The sequence below is a fragment of the Gigantopelta aegis genome, chromosome 10 (assembly GCF_016097555.1).
Source record: "Gigantopelta aegis isolate Gae_Host chromosome 10, Gae_host_genome, whole genome shotgun sequence".
Lineage (NCBI taxonomy): Eukaryota > Metazoa > Mollusca > Gastropoda > Neomphalida > Peltospiridae > Gigantopelta > Gigantopelta aegis.
The window spans coordinates 15,027,804-15,049,996 of NC_054708.1; the positions used below are offsets into that span (position 1 = coordinate 15,027,804).

Consider the following 22,193-nt stretch of genomic DNA (forward strand, 5'->3'; position numbering starts at 1 on the left):
TACAAAAAGTTCAGAAATGTCTTGACGGAAAAGAGATGGGCTCTGTGGGCAGGGACGAATCCAGAAAATACTGTGCTTTCGTTGGGTTTTGGGGGGGTTTTGGTCCCCGGCCCTGGTTTTTACGCTACATACGTCCCTACACACACGCTCTCTGTCTCTGTATGTGTGTGTGTGTCTGTATGTGTCTGTGTCTGTGTCTCACACACACACACACACACACCCCTCTCTTCCATTCTTTCTTTCTGTACCTCTAACACGAACGAATCTGCGCAATAAGACACAGTCCAAACAGCAAAACATCCACTCAACACTAAACTGTTCGTTGGCCGGAAGCAGTAAACAATAATTAAAGGTGACATCACACACGACCAAGACCAGTGAAACTTACAAGTGTGCATTGTTTGGCGCGAGTGACTGCCAACTTTGCGACGTCTTATCAAAGCCAACATCATCTGCCTTTGTACTTTTAGTATTCATTTACAAGTCTCCTGTCTCGGACGCATGGCCCACGGGACAGTCTGTGAGTCGTAGAATAACAATAAAATACTCATGAAATTTCTGGGTTTCCTTTCTAGAAGACTTTTAATTGAAATCTTTGCCATGTATAAGGTGTGCGTTTTGAAGATTTCGGTGGACATTCAATGTGTTACGTGTATTGGTCACCGCTTGGTTCAGATGGTATTATAGAATAGTGGTGTAAGGTTATACATAAAAACAGTGCAGTGGTATTTAAAGGTCTTGAAATTACGAACCTTTGGATGTAACAAATGTATGGAGTTCCTTGTTAGTTTTCTTAAATTCAAAGAGAAATGTCAAGTGTGTTGTAATTGTTTCTTAATAGCTCATAAATAGTCTTAAGAGTCGTGGAAACGGTTGATCCTGTAACTGAATTCACTTTTTGTTTAAATGCCTACATACATATGTACAGATTTATATGCATAGCATTGCATGGTATGGCACTGCATGACATCGCGTGGCATGGTATCGCAGAATAGCGTTGCTTAAAACATCACATCGCATCGCGTCAGATGGCGTCACATCATATCACATCACACCACACAAATTACATCACATTATATGAATTTATATATTATATATATATATAGCATGACATATATGGCACATGTATATATAACAATGAATTTACTGAGTATATTCGACCAATATACGACCATTGGATGTCAAACAAAGGTAAACGGATTAAAAATGAATGATCAACATCAATACAAATATTTTTTTAAAAATAAATAATAAAACCGTGTAAACAGCTGTGAGGAGTGACACCCATGAAAGACTCGATGACGCATATCAATATAATAATAACACATCTTTTTTTCTTTTTTTAAAGCAAAAATGAAGCGTTCTTTCATCAAAAGAAATAAACTCAATATTTGCAAGAGTTCATGTTCAAGTTATTTATTTGTCTTGAGTTTTACAAGATAATGATTGTTTTATACGCCTCTCTCATGGGAAAATACCTAGAGCTAGATCTATACTACGATCAAGAACAAACCATCCCCTCTAAATCCGCCTTTGTTTTTTGTTTCATATACATCAAGAAATGTCATCAACACTTATGCACCTTTAAATATACAAATCTGATCATTTCAGATTATCAATTTTGTCAATTAAACTGCCATGTTGTCAATTCTGTATGTAGGAGATTAAAAATAAAATTAGTTCGTAAACCAAGTTGTGTTTTTGTTTAATCGAAAGTGACTGTGAAAGGACGTCGCTAATTACATCGTTAGGCAGTAATTAAAGACACAGATCAATTGTTGTTACAGTTCTCCTGTGATCTGTATATTTCTCCTGGCGGGTGTTGGGTGTCCGCCACAGATGGGCTTGACATGATTGACAGTTATTGCAATAGATGCAGTGTTGTTGCAATGGACAAGACGAGCGCGCGCTGAACACAGCTCACGTGACCCACTTAGCGAACAGGTGGGAAGTGCTTTGATCTCCGGCACTCGGCAGCTATCGGCTTAACACTGGAGAAAACAATCAAACTCAAAAGATATTAGTTCTCGTTAGCGAGTTATTGATACTTCCATAATCACAGACTTTTTACTAGTGCTTTCATTAAAAATTAGTAATTTCTTCATGTTAATATCAATATTAACAACAACGATAAATAAAATAAAAGTAAAGTAAAGTAAAGTAAAGTAAAGTAAAGTAAAGTAAAGTAAAGTAAAGTAAAGTAAAATAAAATAAAATAAAATAAAAAATAAAATATTAAAACTATAAAATATAGAGATATTTGGTCAGCAACATGTCTAAAAAAATTAAAGCTTTGAGGTCATTGTATTATATATATATATATATTTTATTGGTTTATTGTAATAGACCTACTGGACATTGGGCATTCCCTATAAAAATATATTCATATAAGTAAATTAAAATACTGTGGTCTATGAACACATAATCATACGCAAATTACCTTGCAAGATGGTTGGGGTGGTACGTTCGCGAACAAACTTCATGTTTTATCAAGCCAGTCCTGGGAGAGTGGCAGTCCTCCTATGGGCGGTGCTGGAAGAATTAAATATTATTACATCGTGCTCACATAGATCACATACTTCGTACGTTAATTTATTGTGACGGGTCATCATATTTTGGTGGAGTGTAATCATTTTGAACAGACTCGGAAAGATATATTTGGAAAGGAAAGGAAATGTTTTATTTAACAACGCACTCAACACATTGTATTTACGGTTATATGGCGTCAGACATATGGTTAAGGACCACACAGATATTGAGAGAGGAAACCCGCTGTCGCTACTTCATGGGATACTCTTTTCTATTAACAGCAAAGGATCTTTTATATGCACCATCCCACAGACAGGATAATACATACCACGGCCTTTGATATACCAGTCGTTGTGCACTGGCTGGAGCGAGAAATAGCCCAATAGGCCCACCGACGGGGATCGATCCCAGACCGACTGCGCATCAAGCGAACAATTTACCACTGGGCTACGTCCTGGCCCTGATATATTTGGAAGACAAAATGTGATGGAATCATTTTGATTTTAGCCACAACTTATTTTGAAATGTTTACGACACATTGATTTTTATTCCAAATTTTAATATAGATATCTGTGATATTCATATACTAGCAATTTTAATATACTTGTGATATTTATACTTTGCACAGCTCTTTACACTGTGTTTTTAAATTTTATATTGATGCTGACATCAATTCGTGCATTTCTTTACCATTATTTGATACCTGTTAGCCGATGTATTGTTGTGCTGGGGAGTCGTTAAACATTACTTCATTCATTATGTTACAAGATCAAGTAATTAATTAAAAACAAACATGTAAATATCGTTGTGTTACGGAGAAGCTTTACATGTATAATATATTATACCTTGGCTGAAATGATTTAAAACTGTATAGAGGTAACTTTCTTAATACCTGAGCATTATTATCGTTACACAAATCAACGATTTTGAACGTATTAGGGTATTTTCTCAAATATAAAATATACCTTTTTCGTATATTATCAAACAATGGACATACAGTGTATAATTACAAATTGATAATCATCCTCTCTGTCATTACATGTATAACACTTTCTCTATCTTTTAAATAATGTTTCCACTTTTAAATTTTTAGTTATCGTCCCTTCCGGCATAATTTTGAATACTTTATATTGCAGTGTTTGGGAAATAGCTTTTGAAATTTGTCCTTGCCTTGGTCATAAATAATATTTATTATAATTATAGTTTAAAATAAAAATAAAACACTTAAATATTCGTATATCCTAACTTCGTATATACTAATTCACTTAACTGCAATTTCAGCTGTCGAAATTTAACGTGGTTATTTGAATTCAGTGTTCAAATAGACGCCTCCAGGGCATAGACCCTGATTTGTGCCAGAAGATATGCCCAAATGTTTCTAAAACCACTTTCCTACAGACGGCATAATACAAACCAGGCGTGGAGAAGTAATTTGAATTTTAAAAAAACATCCATTGTCAGTGGCGTGTCCAGAAAATAGTTTATGGTGTGGGGACTAACGGGAAAAGGGCATATGAACCAACTCGTCAAAAGTGCATCCAAATGGAATACAAAAGTTAAAGTGTTTTTGTTGGTTTTAATGACACCACTAGAGCACATTGATTTATTAATCATCGGCTGTTGGATATCAATTCTCTCATTTAGTCTTAGAGAGGCAATCCACTACATTTTTCCATTCGTAGCAACGGGTCTTTTTTATGCACCATCCCACAGACAGGATAAATAGAATATTAAAAACAATTAAAATACAAAAAAAAGGCACTTGCACATTTTTAGGGAGGGAGGCGGGTCCCCTGGATCCGCCTCTGAATGTATCCTTAAATGAAATCTACGTTAAAAAGTTAAAGTTTGTTCTGTTTAACGACACCACTAGAGCACACTGGTTTATTAATCATCGGATATTGGATGTCAAACATTTGGTAATTCTGACATATAGTAGTCTTAGAGAGGAATGCCGCTACATTTTTTCATTATATATTTTATATATGCACCATCCCACAGACAGGATAGCACATACCGCCGACTTTGATATACCAGTCATGGTGCGCTGGCTGAAACAAGAAAATAGCCCATTGGGTCCACCGACAGTGATAGATCCAAGACCGACAGCGCATCAAGCCGGCGCTTTACCACTGGGCTAAGTCCCGACCCCTCTACGTTAAAAAACAAACACGCCCGGTGCTAATACGAAATCACGCGGAGATGATAACCACTTGATAATGACAGTCGCCAATTGAAAATCCTCACACTAGATTCACAACTACAGGAAGTTAATCCAATAATCAAGCTAGACAAGACATAGAATAAAAAGAAGAAACGGACAAGAACTTGAAATGAACAATACGTGCTAATGATCGATTTAGCGGGAGAAATGAAAAACAGAATGTCCCAAAACACCAAGTGTAACATGTTTTTCTCCACGGGAAGCCAGAGAATAGTGGAACTCGTCTCCCTTTCATGTCGCCGTCTGACCCGAAACAGGATTATCATCTAGATAACTATTGGTTTATATTGTTTTACATGCAATGAGATTAGCCTTATCGCTGTTGGTGCTGGCGCATGTTTGTATTGAAAACTTAATTCCATTTTATCTAGTGGAACCGCCCTTGTTTCATTGAAGACAATCTAGGCCGTGGCGGATGGAATACATAAATTCGTCTGTAGAAAAACAATAAATGGACGTGTCAAAATAATAAAAGAGCATGGGTAAGAGAAAAACTTACGGTAATGAATATATATTTTCTATAGCTATTTTAAAATAATAATAATAAAAGTTTGCTTTGTTTAACGCAACCACTAGAGAACATTGATTTTTTTTTTTAAAATCATTGATTACTGGATGTCAAACATTTGATAATTCTGTCATGTAGAGGAATCAAAATAATAAGAAATATGGGTAAAGAAACAACTTTTAAAAAATAATCAATAAAATACTAAAACAGCACGATAATTTTTTATTTATAAATACGAATATATGCTTTCTTTCTATGGATAGAATTTCGAATAATACAACAAAATTACGAAATTAATGCATTTATTCATATAAAGATAACAAACAGACTTTGTTGTAAATTATTTGAGATTTAAATATATATATAACGGAATTTATGCAATTAAATTAATTGGCTGGATATGAGATTGTGTTATGCTGAACTTGAGTGTATTATGTTCCATCGTTTTGTGGAATTGTAGCATTTTTGGTTTGGTAATATTTATAACCTTAATATCATTAAAAAAATAATAACTTGCTTTGATATACTTAGAGAGGGATGAGGATTTTTTGTGGTTGGTGTGAGTTGTTTTTTGTTGGGTTTTTTTTGGGGGGGATTGTTTTTTTAAATTGCCTCACAAATACCATAATATTTATATTATATTAGAGCTTTTTAGATGTTTCTTTTAGGAAGTGGATGCTTTCAACACAAAATCAAAGATAAAGAACATTTTGTTAATCAGATTCGTTGTGTCGCGATCTAAAACCAATTATATACATACATCTATTATTATTATATTTTTAAATAATAATAATTTAATATATTTAATTATATATATTTGTTTAAAGAAAGCCAGTGATGATTAAAACAAAGTTAATTTCAGTGCTTAGGTTAGCGTCATTAATTTCGACTTTTGTTTGTTTTGTCTTTCCGCCGTTGTGTAGCTTCAATAGCTGTCGTTGTTAGTGTTACACTATTGTCATCACAAATTAGGTGTTTCTTGACGTGTTACTAACATCATAGCAGCTACATCGACCCTTTATTCCTATGTAACATATTAACACCTGTGTTCCCATTATGGGGTCGCAAAATCATAAACACAAATACCCAGGTGTATATTATATCCAATCTGGTCAATTCTTCGCAATACAACATGGAAGATAATGATGTATTTGTTCAAGTGTTCGATTATCCAACAGAAGGTTTGATAAAAATAAAAGTAAAAAAACCCATCAGGCATCACAATCTGATAAGACTTAGAAAATATATTGCGAGTTTGAGTTTCCTGGGACGTGTGTAGGTCGGAGGGGTTTTTTTTTTTTTTTTTTTTTTGGGGGGGGGGGGGTCTTGTTGGGGTTATTTGTGGCGCTTTTGTGATTTTTAAAAATACATTCACCCCTAAATCTTATTTATATACTCTTTTCTCCTACATTTTAACCTTTAAATATCGTTTTAAAAAAGTAATAGAAAAAATGTCGGCACTTTTTCGGGTAGGTTCTGTTTCCTGGAAACACAATTTTTGTTATAAACTTTACAAATAATAGAATGAATAACAACATATTTTCTTTTCTGTGTGAGAAGAAAACGTTGGTATGGGCCATGGGATAAATCAGTAATGCAGTCTTTTAAAACAAAATAAAATCAGGATATAGTTTACTGTACAGTGTCTAGTGACACTGTTTCAATAGAAAACAGCGCACTGACTACCTCCAGCAGACATGTACACGTAGTGTGATAGTATATATATATATATATATATATATATATATATATATATATATATATATATATATATTCAAAATGTAAACTCTTCTTCTTATCACATTTTTATACTAATAAGGTGGGGGAGGGAGTTCTTTAATTGTTTATTTGGCTGGCTGACTGACTGGTTTTCAACTGTATTTATATATTATTTGTTATTATTCAGACGTATTTCAATAGTTGTTTGTTGTTCAGTTAGCGTAAGACATGTATAATATTATCTAGCTATCGACAACGTCATCGTCGACTGATAACTTCATTACATCATTATTACAATAACACCACCACACACGACGACATTTTCTCGTGGTCATTATTTTTCTTGACGCCACGTGTGTACGAAATATGCATAGACATGTACATTCCCCTCTTGAAATCTATTATCTGGAAATCTGTAAACATATCTTACAAAAACACTAGAACAAAGCTAAGTTTGACCTCAAAGTGTGCCTGCCGTACTTCATACGGTATCACGAACGATAACATTGGTTTAATTATGCAATGTTGCATGCACAAGTGGCTTGAGAAACACCAAGTCGGCATTACACCCAACGGAGAGCGAAACAGAACTACAATCCTATTGCGTTTTGCACTGTAGGACTTGTGGTTTTTCACCTCGCGGATAAAGAATACCATATATAAACTGTAATTAGAAATCTTTGACATGGTCATGCAAAGATAAGAATAGAGATTATAATTATTATAGCATAGCAGCATTGTCGAGCGTGTCATAAAAAAATACGCGAAACGAGTTTCTAAATGTTTTGTTTTTTATGATAATCTTCTTCAACAATTTTTGGTTTGATTTTTGAGAGAGGAAATCCACAGCCGCGACATAAGTTACTCCAACAGAAACATACTTTATTTATGCATGTACCCAAAGACGGAACAGTACATACCATTGCCTTTGGTGTACTTTTTGTGGAGTACTCGTTGGGACAGAGAAAACATGGTTTTAAACGATATTTATTCCGCAAACAAATACAGAGGTTTGGGATTGGCCAACAAGCTAATGCCTGTATTAAAGCCTCGATCCCCGTCGGTGGGCTCATTGGGCTATTTCTCGTTCCAGCCAGTGTACCACGACTGGTATATCAAAAGTCGTGGTATGTACTACCCTGTATGTGGGATGGTGCATATAAAAGATCCCTTGCTGCTAATCGAAAAGGGTAGCCCGTGAAGTGGCGACAGCGGGTTTCCTCTCTCAATATATGTGTGGTCCGTAACCATATGTCTGACGCCATATAACCGTAAATAAAATGTGTTGAGTGCGTCGTTAAATAAAACATTTTTTTCTTTCTTTGTATTATGGCATGTCCCTACATTTAACATATAAATATATTTAGTAAATCAAGATGACGAAAACTAAAGAATAAAATTGTTTCCACTACGGCTATCAAGATGGGTAGACAGAATGGGAGAAAAGTGAAGGTGACGATCAGGAAGAAGGAAGGAAGGAAAAGAGGAGCAAACACTTTAGATGATGAATGGTTAATTATTCTTGAAACGTTTGCTATTTGTAAGGAAGTTCAGATTTAAATTTAGAAATATTTTTAACACTGAGATTTAATAGAGAAAACGTTATATGGTCCCAATGAGCTACGCCCAACCTCACCCCAACCTCCCACCTGCGACTTCTGATTTGATAGAAATATTGTTTAAATTAATTCACAGAATAAATATCGTTAAAAAAAGAAAGAACAAAAAGAAAACAATCAATAAGATAGGGGTTTTTTTAAAGTTTGTAAGGCGTCTTAAAAATTGGCGATGTTTATAATACTAGTATTTGTGTCTCCGTATTTATCAATTATGATGTGCTCCGAAATTATACCTATTTGTAATATCTTTTTTCTGAAGTTAGTGTTAAAAATAACTTACCCGTATAAATAGTTTAAGGTAATAATATATGTTTTGGTCTTGTTCTTTTCCTAAAAAATATATACTATGTGCAAGGGATGGGAGCATACATGAATAAATAGCAAAATAAATATTTTGTTATTAATAAAATGATATGGGGTTTATTTGTGAGGATTCTTCCATTTCCATTCCTTCCATTAAAAAAATATAAAGAGATCCGTAGCTAACTTCACATTTTATTGGTGGTAACATAACGGTAAAACAGCACATTTTTTTAAATTATGAAGGTTAATTAAATAGGGGCGTCCGCGGCATTTTCTTTTTCCAGGGAGGGGAAAGAAATGTGTTCCATATATACTATAGTGTTAACATTATTTTTATTTTAACTGTACATATTTGTATTATTTAACTATACTTTTTCTCATAATTCCACAAACAATAGCTTATACACTTTATGTTTGTTTTATTTTGTATATATGTAATGTACATACGGTGAGACGTTAATAAATTATCTGTCTGCTATGATTTATAAAGCTAATATTTACTTTGACGAATATAAATCCGAAAACAATTTCATTTAATTTCATCTTATTTTCGTGCTTATATATCCAATTAAGGTTCAAGCACGCTGTTCTGGCCACAGACCTCAGCTATCTGGGCTGTCTGTCTAGGACAGTGGGTTAGTTGTTAGTGGTAAATGAGAGACAAGAGGGTGTAGTGGTCTTACACCTACCCACTGGACTCGTTAAAACTCGCTCTGGGTGTGAGCCAATACCGGGCTGTGAAGCCAGTACCTACCAGTCTTATGTACGATGGCTTAACTACGACACCACCACCGAGGAACGATCCTGGGGTAACAAAAGTCCTTCTTGCTCCCTTACGGGTGTCCATGTAATTAAACTCCATTCGTTCCCGCTGATGATAATAATTATACTGACTGCCTTGGCTATATATCGTTTATGTTCATAACTCTTTTAAATGATGGTATGTGCTATCCTGTCTATGGGATGGTGCATATAAAAGATCCCTTGCTGCTAATCGAAAAGCGTAGCCCATGAAGTGGCGACAGCGGGTTTCCTCACTAACTATCAATGTGGTCTTAACCATATGTCCGACGCCATATAACCGTAAATAAAATATGTTGAGTGCGTCGTCAAATAACCATTTTCTTCCTTTTAAATGAAGACACAAACGAACAACTAGGACAAGCCCGTCAGGTATCAAAAACTATGGACAATGTGGCAAACATTTGAACCTGTTTTCATAATTAACATCCGTCAAAAGTTGCAGTTTTGTTAACCAAACATTTGCACGTATTCACCATCACTTTAAAGTAACAATAAATAAGGATTTGTTTATTGTAAAACAAAACGCAATGTAATGTCCATATAAAATTAAAATGATTAACATGAAGATGGCAGTGGTTAGGGAGATAATATAAATATCGTATTAATGGATTTGCACATATTTAATTTTTGGAATCGACATTCGTCATCGTAAAATTGATGGAAAAAAAACACCCACGTATTTAATTTAAAATATAATTATGCATGTCATTAATCACGAAGGTAACATAGCACAAATCACTTTTAAAATATTAATTCACGGTGTCATTAATTTCTTTTAGCGTCAAACACCAGTTCGTTTAATGCATTCGTAATGCCTTTACACGATAACCCGTGAAACCACATCACTTTCTGACAAGTGTGGCAATTCTGACGGCTGTCAAGTTGCGTTCACCCATTTTCGTTTTACACGTTCCCATCCGCTAAAACCACGAACAATGTCTTTTTTAGCCGGCATTAGAGATGATTTACTCGACATCAGTTGTAAAAACATAACGGTGAAACCCGAAGACCTCCGTAATCCCTTGTTTACACAGGGAACCGATGAACCGTCCACGTAATTACTTACAGTAATTCTTATTGGTCCGCTGAGCAGAAAATCCATCCATGTCGGCGAATCAGCGGGAGACTGGAGCCAGGCGAGCGTTCTGATTGGTCCTCCGTCTATTGACAGGGTATTGATGGCGTGTTCTGCTAGATTATCGTGAACAGTAGTCACACGTGTATATAAACGAGAGTAATATTGCAGATGCATCATATTCCCTTTTTGGTTTTCTATCTTTCTTAACGAGTAGAACGGATTACGAGTTTTCTCAAATCACGAGTTTTAATGTCGGAGTTGTCGATAGAAATGATGTCGTCTGACCTCGAAGAGGACTGTTTTTCTCCACATTCTCCAGAAAAGTCTTTACACTATAATCTCGTAGTAAAGGTATGTTTGATGTGCATTTCACTCTAAAATGTTCTTTAATTTTATTTTTTTTAAATTATATATATATATATATATATATATACACACACACACACACACACACACACACACACACACACACACACACACACACATATATACATATATATATACATATATATATATATATATATATATATATATATATATATATATATATATATATATATATATATATATATATATCAATTCGTTTTCTTTTTTAAAAAACCAGTATATATAATGAATATCAAATTTTTTCTTCTTATTTTTTAAAATATATTTATAGCAAAAGCAAAATTCCTCTTGGACAATCTTCAAAACAGAAAATATTTCATGTTAAATATAGTATATCCAATATAAGTAGAGGTAGAAAGTGGTTTAAAACCAATAAAAAATATTATTTTATTAATTCAATAGTATTAGCGGCAGTGTTGGTATAACCATTAGAAGTGGTAACTTTTTTATAGTAATAATAGAATACACTGAGGGTATTTTTTTAATTTATTATATTTGTTTGAATTTTATTATTTACATATTTGGAATGTCATTAATTTTACTACTGTTGTGCGCCCTGTGCATCTAACCAATCGTCAGTAGGGAATGCATTTTTTTAATGCACCGAAATCTGTTGTACCCTGTTGGTTATATTAAAACTGAATCACACACACACGTTTTTATGTGCTCATTTCAATTCTATTTCACACCAACACAGTTCGTGATGCACGGTGTACTGTCGTCTAAGCAGATTTAACATTTTCACGAAAGCCAGTCATTCACTTGCAGAACATGTCTGTTTTCTCAAAGAAAGATTTAACATGATTTTCGAGCGCGGCTTCTCCAGAAAGGAAGTAATTTCGTCTAATACGGAAGCTCTCTTTCTGGCGAGTCGTCGCCGGAACCAGGGGTATACATCGAGGTCCCTTCTAACGCGTGTATCTTTACAAGGTGGTTTTCGCTTTCACTTAGCTTATTTCCTTTTTGAATGAAATAGACATATCCCCCGCAGTTTTGCTATTCTGCCCATCTCCCGTCCCCTTACTTCCATTAAATCTGACAATATTGCTAAAGAAGAAAACGTCCAAGAACGGAAACGCATTACTGTCAATGCATTTATCCGATTTGGCACGGGCTTTAAAAGCTTGAGAAATATATAATCCAATGGATCTAAAAGAATGTATAGATTTGCATTTAGAAAATGGCGATTCTTCATCCTCCACCCTTGCGCAAATCGAATTATCCTTTTCTTGTGATATCACAGAACCGGCAGCGTGTTAATTAATTTCAAGATTAACGGAACCCGGCTCCCGAGACATCAGCACGGAAGAAATGGCTTTTTCTGTGACGAGCATTTCATGTCCACTGCTTCCAGCTTAAAAGCGGAATAATGTAGAGATGTCAGATAGATTTCACTCTAGCACGTGCTCTCTTACTTTGTTGGGCAAACGACGCGTGGCATGCGATGGAATTTCTACCCATTTCCTATGCAGGATGCGTTTTACCCTCAATTTATTTCTTCTTTTCTTCTGTTTTTGAAGAAAGGAAAAAAAAAGAGAAAAAGATTCCTTCTTAGAAATAGTTGATTTCATGTTTTTTGTCTTTAAAGATATTTTTAAAGATACATTTTTTTCAAGCATTATATTTTTTTTATTACCCCAAAAAAATCTTGTGGTTATTTTTGATATTGTATCATATAAAACGTCTAACGATTGACAATGAAAATGCTTAGTTAAATAAAAACAAACTGTTTTTTTGTGGAATTTTTTTTCGTGATTGAGTGCGTGTGCATGTGTGTACACACACACACACACACACACACACACACACACACACACACACACACACACACACAGAGACACACGCATACGCATACATGCACATACGTACGTACGTGTGTGTGTGTGTGTGTATGTATGTATGTATGTATGTATTATGTATGTATGTATGTATGTATGTATGTATGTATATATGTATATATGTATGTATATATGTATGTATATATATATATATATATATATATATATATATATATATATAGATAGATAGATAGATAGATAGATAGATAGATAGATAGATAGATAGATATACTGTATACTATATGCGTGCGTGTGTGTGTGTGTGGTAAGACTAGTTTATTTAGGGGTTTTCTTAATATAAGATAACATCATCTAAATTTGTTTCCCAAGAGAAATACGAAATTAACTACATTACACTATTTTACACGCGATAATCACATTACACAAAACACTGGAAACACTTCGTGGAAAATGATTTCGTTTGATGTATTCTTCTCGACCATTCTTCCACCATTTGTTCGCGACACCCAGGTCCCCCCTGGTGCGGTCTTGACTTCTACGCATAACAAGCCGCATGCAGTCAAGAGTTTGGTTTCTTGTTGCAAGCTCTAACCTCGCGAACACCTTTTCATGGTAACCTTGTAGTACCAGTGGGCAGTGACAGAAGGACCCCAGGGGTGTGAAAAATACAATCATAATTCCAGCTAAGATTCATCTAGTAGCAGTTGTGTACAAAGCACTGTACTCGATGTGTTACATTTACAACGAATTGAAAAGAATACCGTTACTATTTTATAAACTATACGGAACAATACGAAAGAAACACAATTATTTAACATACTAGTATATGTTTTTCATTAAAATTAAAATTAATATGGTTATTAGAGTGTAAAATAGGCCTAAAATGGTCATTTTAATAGACACAAAAACTAATGGGATTAAACTGATTAAATTTTTAAAACTAAATTAATACCTGCGATTCTTTTGTTAATCAATATATGTACAGGTATCAATATTAGTGTTTTATTTCATTAGAAAGGTGAAAAGATAAATATCACTTGGTATATTGATCGAGTGTATGTCCAGTTTTAAATTACTTTATGAAATGGTTGTCTAAAACTGATATGCTATTTGTTAACTATAATTAATTTGAATAGTTTTCATTTCGTCTTTATTTAGAAAGGGATATTTTAGGTAATAAATACTCTCAATATAATAATAATAATACAATATGTAAATCAAATTTTTATTTTTATTTTTATAATACACAATTAGTAGGGTAATGTTTTATTATCAGATCAGTTTTTGCTTGAATTGTTTTAACGGAAATTATTATATTACACGTAGTAAAATACTAATATCGGAAAATATCAGTGAAATAAAACTGTCAACAGTCACTAGAGAAAACAGCATATTTTTCATTAAATTTGTTATCGTCATAGAGTGCAACAGTAACGTGTGTGTGTGTGTGCGTGTATTTGTGTGCGTGTGTATATGCTAATGTGGGATTGTTTTTCTATTTTAACACTACTTTACCTTTTTTCTTTCGTGTTTTTTTTTTTTTTTTTTTTTTAATGCATTACAAAGTCATGGAAAATATGCTCAGCGATTTATTATCTATTCTAACTAGATATATAAAATATATTGTATTACATTCTGACTTTTAAATTGTTTATGTACCTAGAATTCATATAAATAGTAATGGTATACATGTCGTACAGTAGTGCTTGATGGTATTAACATGATTTGCGGCAGGTGTTTTGATAATAAATTTGGCGGAAGTTATATAACAAATATAACAAGTTTATGCTTTTAATCAAATATATTTCATATCTCATCTCGTAAAGTCTTCAGTTTTATATTACATTTCACCAGATCCAGATTGCTAAGTACAAATGTCCATACCCATACCATATTCCAGAAAGGACCACACTGTAGTGGTGGTATTATTTTATGATTGGCGAGTCTAGGTGAAATGTTGTTTACAGTTAATTCAAAGAATGTTACAATTAGTTTTATTTATATTAATGATAAGAAAAAAAAAGAAAAAAATCCCGTCTCTCCTCTCTCCATAGTAATACTATAATAGAACAGTGCATTTACGATATGGATAATAAACAATTATAATAGCAACAGGGCACAATATTTTACGCGAAATGTTGATCTGTTCATGTGTTGATTATGCAAATTTAAACCAACGCAAACTGCCAGTCGGTTATGAGGTAAACCGTTACATGTTCTGAAAGTCCCTTTACCCTATATAAAAAAAAAAAATCTTTAATGAAATGCAAAGAGACATATTTATTTTCTATTTTATTTTGCTTAAATTTAAATATTAGCTTAAAATACCGCCATTGCAGTTCAAAGCAAATATGAGTTTGTTCAATAAGTTACATAAAAGTAATTCACGTAACCGAATAATCGGTTACCTAGGTAAAAAAACAAAACATCCAAAAACCCAACAACCCACGTGAACTGATTTGCGGTTATCTAAGATTTTGAAATATTGTTTCCTACAGCAATATTTACTCATTAATGTTCGTGTTTTTTTTATTGACAGAATGAAGGTGAACTTTGTTTCGGGTGTGGTGACATCATCATGGACCGGTTTCTGTTGCGCGTGAACAGTCGGTCGTGGCACGTGCAGTGTTTGCGGTGCAGTGTGTGTCACGCGGGCCTCGAGAGACAGTCGTCGTGTTTCATCAGGGATGACAACATCTACTGTAAAGTAGACTACGCTAGGTGAGTCTCTGTTCCGTTTATTCGACAATGGCGGTCATTTACGGGTTTTAAAGGGGTGCAACACAAACAAAAAATTAAAGTTTTGTTTAACGATATCTCCGGAGCACATTGATACGAAATTATTGGAAGGTAAAATCCAAGTTTGGTTGCTACAAACATTAGGACGACAACAAACATCTTGTTTATACAGACACTGATATTCTAAAGAAGAAACTACCTTTAAAATAACAGAATCTAGTTTCAGCCCGTTCAGTTAATCTACAAACCTGAAAGACATGTGGATATAGATACAACGAGTGAAACTAGAATCTGTGACGTTGAAAACGGTGAAATACCCTTAATCGACTCCATAACCGTTATTTTATTCGACTATTTAAAATGTGAGGACATCATCAACGCTAGGATATATTTAACATTGTTTGCTTTATGAGTATGTTTGTGTAATTAGGTTCGAAACGTACGTTGTTAGTATGTAGCGCAACTTATACATAATTAAGCGCACACAATTATCGTCTATGAAAAAAAAAAAAAAAACGCACATCTGTTGTCATCAGAAATACACGCGCGCACTCACACACACACACACACATTACATACATAAATGCATTCAATTCATAATATACTATTAAACTTTTTGCTAGGGATATACTAAATATATGTCATGAAAATGTCATAAACAATGTGTGCACACCATAAATGTATACATGTTATCAATGATACTATGCAGTTTAGGTATATAGTACAGCACCACTAACGCATGACTACACTCAGATAAAGTTTAAAGTTTGTTTTGTTTAACAATACCACTAGATCACATTGATTTATTAATCATCGGTTATTGGATGTCAAACATTTGGTAATTTTGACATATAGTCTTACAGAGGAAACCCGCTACATCTTTCTATTAGTAGCGAAGGATCTTTTATAGCACCACCCCAAAGATAGGATATCACATACCGCGGCCTTTGATATACCAGCTGTGGTGCCCTGGTTGGGACAAACACTTAGATATATGTCATCTATCGAATAAATGCAGTTGCCTTACTTCACATGTTTTCCTAAATATCCTAAGCGAAAGTTCGAATACAGCGTTATTTATATTACATGTGAAAAACAATACATTGCCTTTTTTTCTGTCGAATATATTTATTTTTTAAAAATTCAATTGGCCTTGTCAAGAGTTCATCTGTCAAGGGTGAGACATTAAAAAAATAAACCAGAAACAAACATGTCAGAACGTTATTCAATTGTTTTCGCAATCCTCTTTCGGAACGCAGATTGCATTTGTGAATTTCATTTACTTGGAATTATGTCCAATTGACTTTGTTACATCTTTGATCGGTCGAACTATCGCGGCAGAATACTGATGGGCGGTATCGACCGCGCTTAATTAAGCAGAAAAAAATTAGCCACATGAGGATTAAAGAATTGCACTATATGCAGACGAGAGTAAAATTACAAGGACTCACCCCTTGGTTTCCTGTCTTCGGTTCAATTAACTTTTGAAATAGTATTTTGCGTGCAAGGAATTATAAAGATGGCGGTGGTTACATAGTGATGTTATTTGATCTTTGAATCTTTTTGAATTTTTTTTTTCAAATATAGATTTTGGGCCTTGTGTTGTTTAAAAAGAGAGTTGGTAATTGTTTGTGTGGGGGGAGGGGGGAATCAGTATGACAATCGTGGAAATAAGAGGAACAGAACGTTACATTTTGTATAATATGATTTTAAATAAAACCATTGCACTATGGTTGAAAAGAGTAGCCTGTCTGGCAACTGGTTTCATCTTTCAGACTAGACTTTAGACGTTGTGTGGTGGTACCATTCATTTCATAGCACCAATGCGTGTTGGTGTTGGGGGTTTTTGTAGGTTTTCTTGGGGTTTTTTGTGTGTGTGTGTTTTTTTTACGAACATCGGTAAATATAACTCTGTAGTAGTTTTAAAATACACTCACAGCTTTGACGGCCCAGAAACCTAAAAGGAAAACATTGTACCGATTTGGACTAGTTTTTATCAAAACAGTAGAATCTAGGCTTATAATTAAAGTCGGAAGTCATATGGAATACAGTTTGTATGGGTTAGTTTTTACACCAAGTTTAAAGCCGCACACCCTAGTTCCATCCAGCAAAAATAAATTATAATTTGGTTAATCTACAAACCTGTAACACACTTAGATCACGTTTTTATCAAATGGAGTGAAAAAGCAGGTTTTATATCGATAAATACCATGGGAATCCCCATGTCCCAATTGCTTGAAATAATTTTGAAAGTTTGTATTCTGATGTCACCGGTAGATGTCGCTCGAAGCACAACAATGCTTACGTCACGACAAATTTCACAGACTTGGGGTGCGTTCTTTTCACCTCTCCTGGACATGTTCCAAATGTTCTGTCCTGGTTGTATCCCCTCTCCAGATATCGTAGGACTTAGCAAAATTATTGGTTTTAAGGGTTTGTAACGTTTTGTATTGAGATACTTACTTGTCTGAACTTTATTGTTACTGAAAATGTTCACGAACTGTGAAGAAAAATCTCACAAAGGAACAACAACAAATCGGATGTTGATTGCGCGAACCGTGCACGAGAATACAAACCGAACCAAAATGATAACGGTCACGTGGTATACCAACATCTGTGACGTTTACACAGGAAGATTCCCTCTAAAAATAGATTGGACCTCGCTTGCTTAATGGTTTTTTCTCGACAGCACGTCTTGTGAAAAAATGCAAAAAATGCATTTCGTGGTTTTACAAAAATCAGGATTACCAAAAAGCACTTCAGGTGAATGGAAATGTGTATTCTAAATAATAAAATGTAAGTAAAGTGCAATTTTATTTGTGAAAAATGGGGTTTAATAGCGAAAAACAACGCCGTAATGGTTAACAAATAGCCGTAACTAGGGTGTGTTCCTTTAATCAAACATGATAATATTAAATAAATAAAAAAAAAAACTTAATTAATATTCATGTTTCTTGTTCAGTAAATAAACGCAATAATGGATGTGCGTGCACGTGTGCGTACGTTTTTACCGTGTAATGGTAGTCTGTGCGGATATTCTTCACAATACGAATAATAATGATGAAATATGCAATATAATATTAATTATTCAGACTGTTTCTTATATTACTTGCTGGAATTAATTATTTTCCAAATATGTTCATATACTTACCATTTGTGACACCCAATAGCCGATGTGTATTTTTTGTGCTGGGGTGTCGTTAAACATTCATTCATTCATTCATTTATTTTCCACTGTTTTAATATTTACTGTTATCGGTAGTATGCAATATTACGCTTTAATAATATTAACTATTAATAATAACTGATTTCCTTTGCTCATCATATCGATGACATTGAAGTATAAATTGATATTCGTCTTCCACTCCGTTGAAATTACAAACGTTATAATTTAAAGAGGGATGGGATCGGGGCTTAAATTAACGTACCTATATCACTTATGTGTTTTGGTAAGTTCATTGTGGACATTAGATTTCATTGTGCTAGATATAAAGTAACAAATCTAAAAGAAATTTAGATAGCCTAATTTTAAAGTTTAAGTTACCTATAGCATTTGTGACACCCAATAGCCATTAATTAATTTATTTTTCCTTTATATTACAGAGAATTCGGAGCAAAATGTGCAAAATGTCTTCGTCACATTCAGCCCAACGACTGGGTGAGGCGCGCGCGGGAGAGCGTGTACCATCTGGCCTGTTTTGCGTGTGATTCCTGCAAGAGACAGCTCTCCACGGGGGAGGAATTCTCGCTACACGACAGCCGGGTCTTGTGTAAGACGCACTACATCGAGATACTGGAAGGAGGGCCTAGTCCAGGTGAGAATAAATACACACGCACGCACGCACGCTTACACACGTAGTTAAACAAACACAAACACACACACAATCATATATAAACATACATGCACACGTAAATACACATACACTAAACACACACACGCGCGCGCACTGGGATGTTTGATTAGTAAATACTATTAGCCGAGAGTCACACACTCACACTTATTAATTTAATCATGTTAAGCATTTTTATTATTTGAGCAATGAAAGAAATGGAAGTAATGACTAACACGATGTCCTATGCTCGAATTTTCACTCATTCCACAAACTTGTAAAAGGTGATGTCCAACACTTTGGGGGGGGGGGGGGGGGGGGGGGGGGGGGGGGGGGGGGCTAAATCTTAATAACTTAATTTCCATTTGAGATTAGCAATATTAGGACACAAAAGTCTCAATTAATAAAGGATTATAACCTAAATGGTAAAATAATAATAAAAATTTGCTTTAATGTTTTTTAATCACCATTTTGTGTACGCATCTGGTTATTAATTTTGTGTCAAATTTTGCGCAGACTCGGACTCGAGCCAGAAGTCGAAAACGAAGCGAGTTCGCACGACGTTTACCGAAGACCAGGTGCAGGTGCTGCAGGCAAACTTTGTGCTGGACAGTAACCCGGATGGACAGGACCTGGAGAGGATAGCCCAGATCACCGGCCTCAGCAAGCGCGTGACGCAGGTGTGGTTCCAGAACTCGCGTGCCCGCCAAAAGAAGTACCAGCAGCAGCAGCAACAGAAGAACACGAGCGGGTCCTCGGGGACTCCCAGCCCGAGAGACTGTCTCACCATTATCACCTGCCACAGTAAGTGTGTTATTGGCTCATTTTATGCTTCTCTTGGGAGTGAGGTGGTCAACACTTGGGATCGTCACTGTTTTGAAAAGAAGGGATTCATGAGATCATGTAGTCACAGTTTTGAAAAGAAGGGATTCATGAGATCATGTAGTCACAGTTTTGAAAAGAAGGGATTCATGAGATCATGTAGTCACAGTTTTGAAAAGAAGGGATTCATGAGATCATGTAGTCACTGTTTTGAAAAAGTTGTTCTTTGTGTAACAACGGCTTTGTGATTGAGGTTTTTGTACCGGGGACTATAGTTGAAGTACAATTTTTTCATACTGGGGAATGGCTGTTGTATAGGCTAAGCATACGAGTTGTCGTACTGTAGAATGGTTGTCTCTTATAGGGGTTTTTGTTTTTGGGGGGTTTCTGTGTTTGTTTTTTGTATTTTTGTTTCTTTCTTTAGTGAGTGGGGGTTTAATTTTTTTTCAACTTTTTAAAGGTTTTTTTAGGTTGGGTTTTTTGTTTTTTTTTGTGTGTGTTTTTTTTTGGCGGGTGGGTGTTTTTTTAATTGTTAAATTAATTAAGCATTTGTTTATTTATTTATTTATTTATTTATTTATTTATATTTACTGTTTTGCTCTTTTACAGGTCCTCAGTGGTCCAGCGGTGAAGAGTGTGGGTCAAACAGTGGACTCTCGTTCATGGACTAACGCATTCTAGTGCCATCAACTCCAGACTATAAAGTGCACAAGCCGTACGGTGATATATTGCGGACTATTTCTATTGGTGTAATGTCGTCACAGATTATTGCGCGGACTTGCAATGGAACACAGTGCAATTGCTGTAAAACGGCGTTCTCTAGTACGCAAACGTGTATATAACATGACATTATTTATTTTTGTACATTATTGTGTATATATCAATTGTATATATGTGTATATGCTATTTATTGTTAACCTGGTGACTATGTGGTTGCCAATTGTACAGTTTTAAGTTTATTGTATATATACATGTATTCACATGTAACTATAATATTGTGATTGTGTGGCGATAAAATCGAAATTCGCTATGATTTTGGACTTTTGTTTTATTTGTATATACTAGTATACAAAGATGTCGGAAGATGACAGTAACGGAAAGGGGCGCTCTATAGATTAGTGATTTAGTTTTCAATTGGCGGGATTCATTGTCTTCCTAGTTACTAAAACCTCGCTTCTGACTCATCAGACGCTTATGCTTATGACTATCAAAGGCTGTGGTATGTGTTATCCTGTCTGTGGGATGGTGCATATAAAAAATCCCTTGCTGCTAATCGAAAAGAGTAGTCTATGGAGTGGTGATAGCGAGTTTCCTCTCTCATTATCAGTGTGTTTCTTAACCATAATATGTCCGACGTCATATAACCGTAAATAAAATGTGTTGAGTGCGTCATTAAATAAAACATTTCCTTCCTTCCTTGTCCTGCTCTCTCTCTCTCTCTCTCTCTCTCTCTCTCTCTCTCTCTCTCTCTCTCTCTCTCTCTCTCTCTCTATGTACGCACGCACGCTAAATAAACACAAACATACAGTCACATATTCGTATATAAACATACATGCACACGTAGATACACATACACTGCACCCACAGTCACACACGCTCTCACTATATATATATATATAAAGATAAAGAAATATTGCTTGTGTCTCCCCCCCCCCCCCCACAGAGGCTGTGCCCAGCCCCAAAAGAGGTTGCCACCACCCACCCACCCCCACACCCACCCCTGATATCGTTGCTATGAGTCTGTTCTGTAATAAATAAGTCCAACATTGTATACAAGGGTTAGAGTTACTGGGTGTTTGATAGCAACCTTACAGGTGCGACACCATTAACAC

At 34.9% G+C, this 22,193-nt stretch overlaps 1 protein-coding gene across 1 annotated transcript; it reads left to right on the forward strand.

Annotated features, from left to right (window-relative positions):
• Positions 1-11,033: 11,033 nt before the first annotated feature.
• On the forward strand, positions 11,034-21,373 carry LOC121383492 (LIM/homeobox protein Awh-like). The gene is made up of 5 exons (XM_041513564.1): positions 11,034-11,135; positions 15,510-15,691; positions 19,313-19,524; positions 20,056-20,343; positions 20,971-21,373. The coding sequence occupies exons 1-5, from the start codon at positions 11,034-11,036 to the stop codon at positions 21,030-21,032; spliced, it is 846 nt and encodes a 281-aa protein (XP_041369498.1). The 3' UTR covers positions 21,033-21,373.
• Positions 21,374-22,193: the final 820 nt, after the last annotated feature.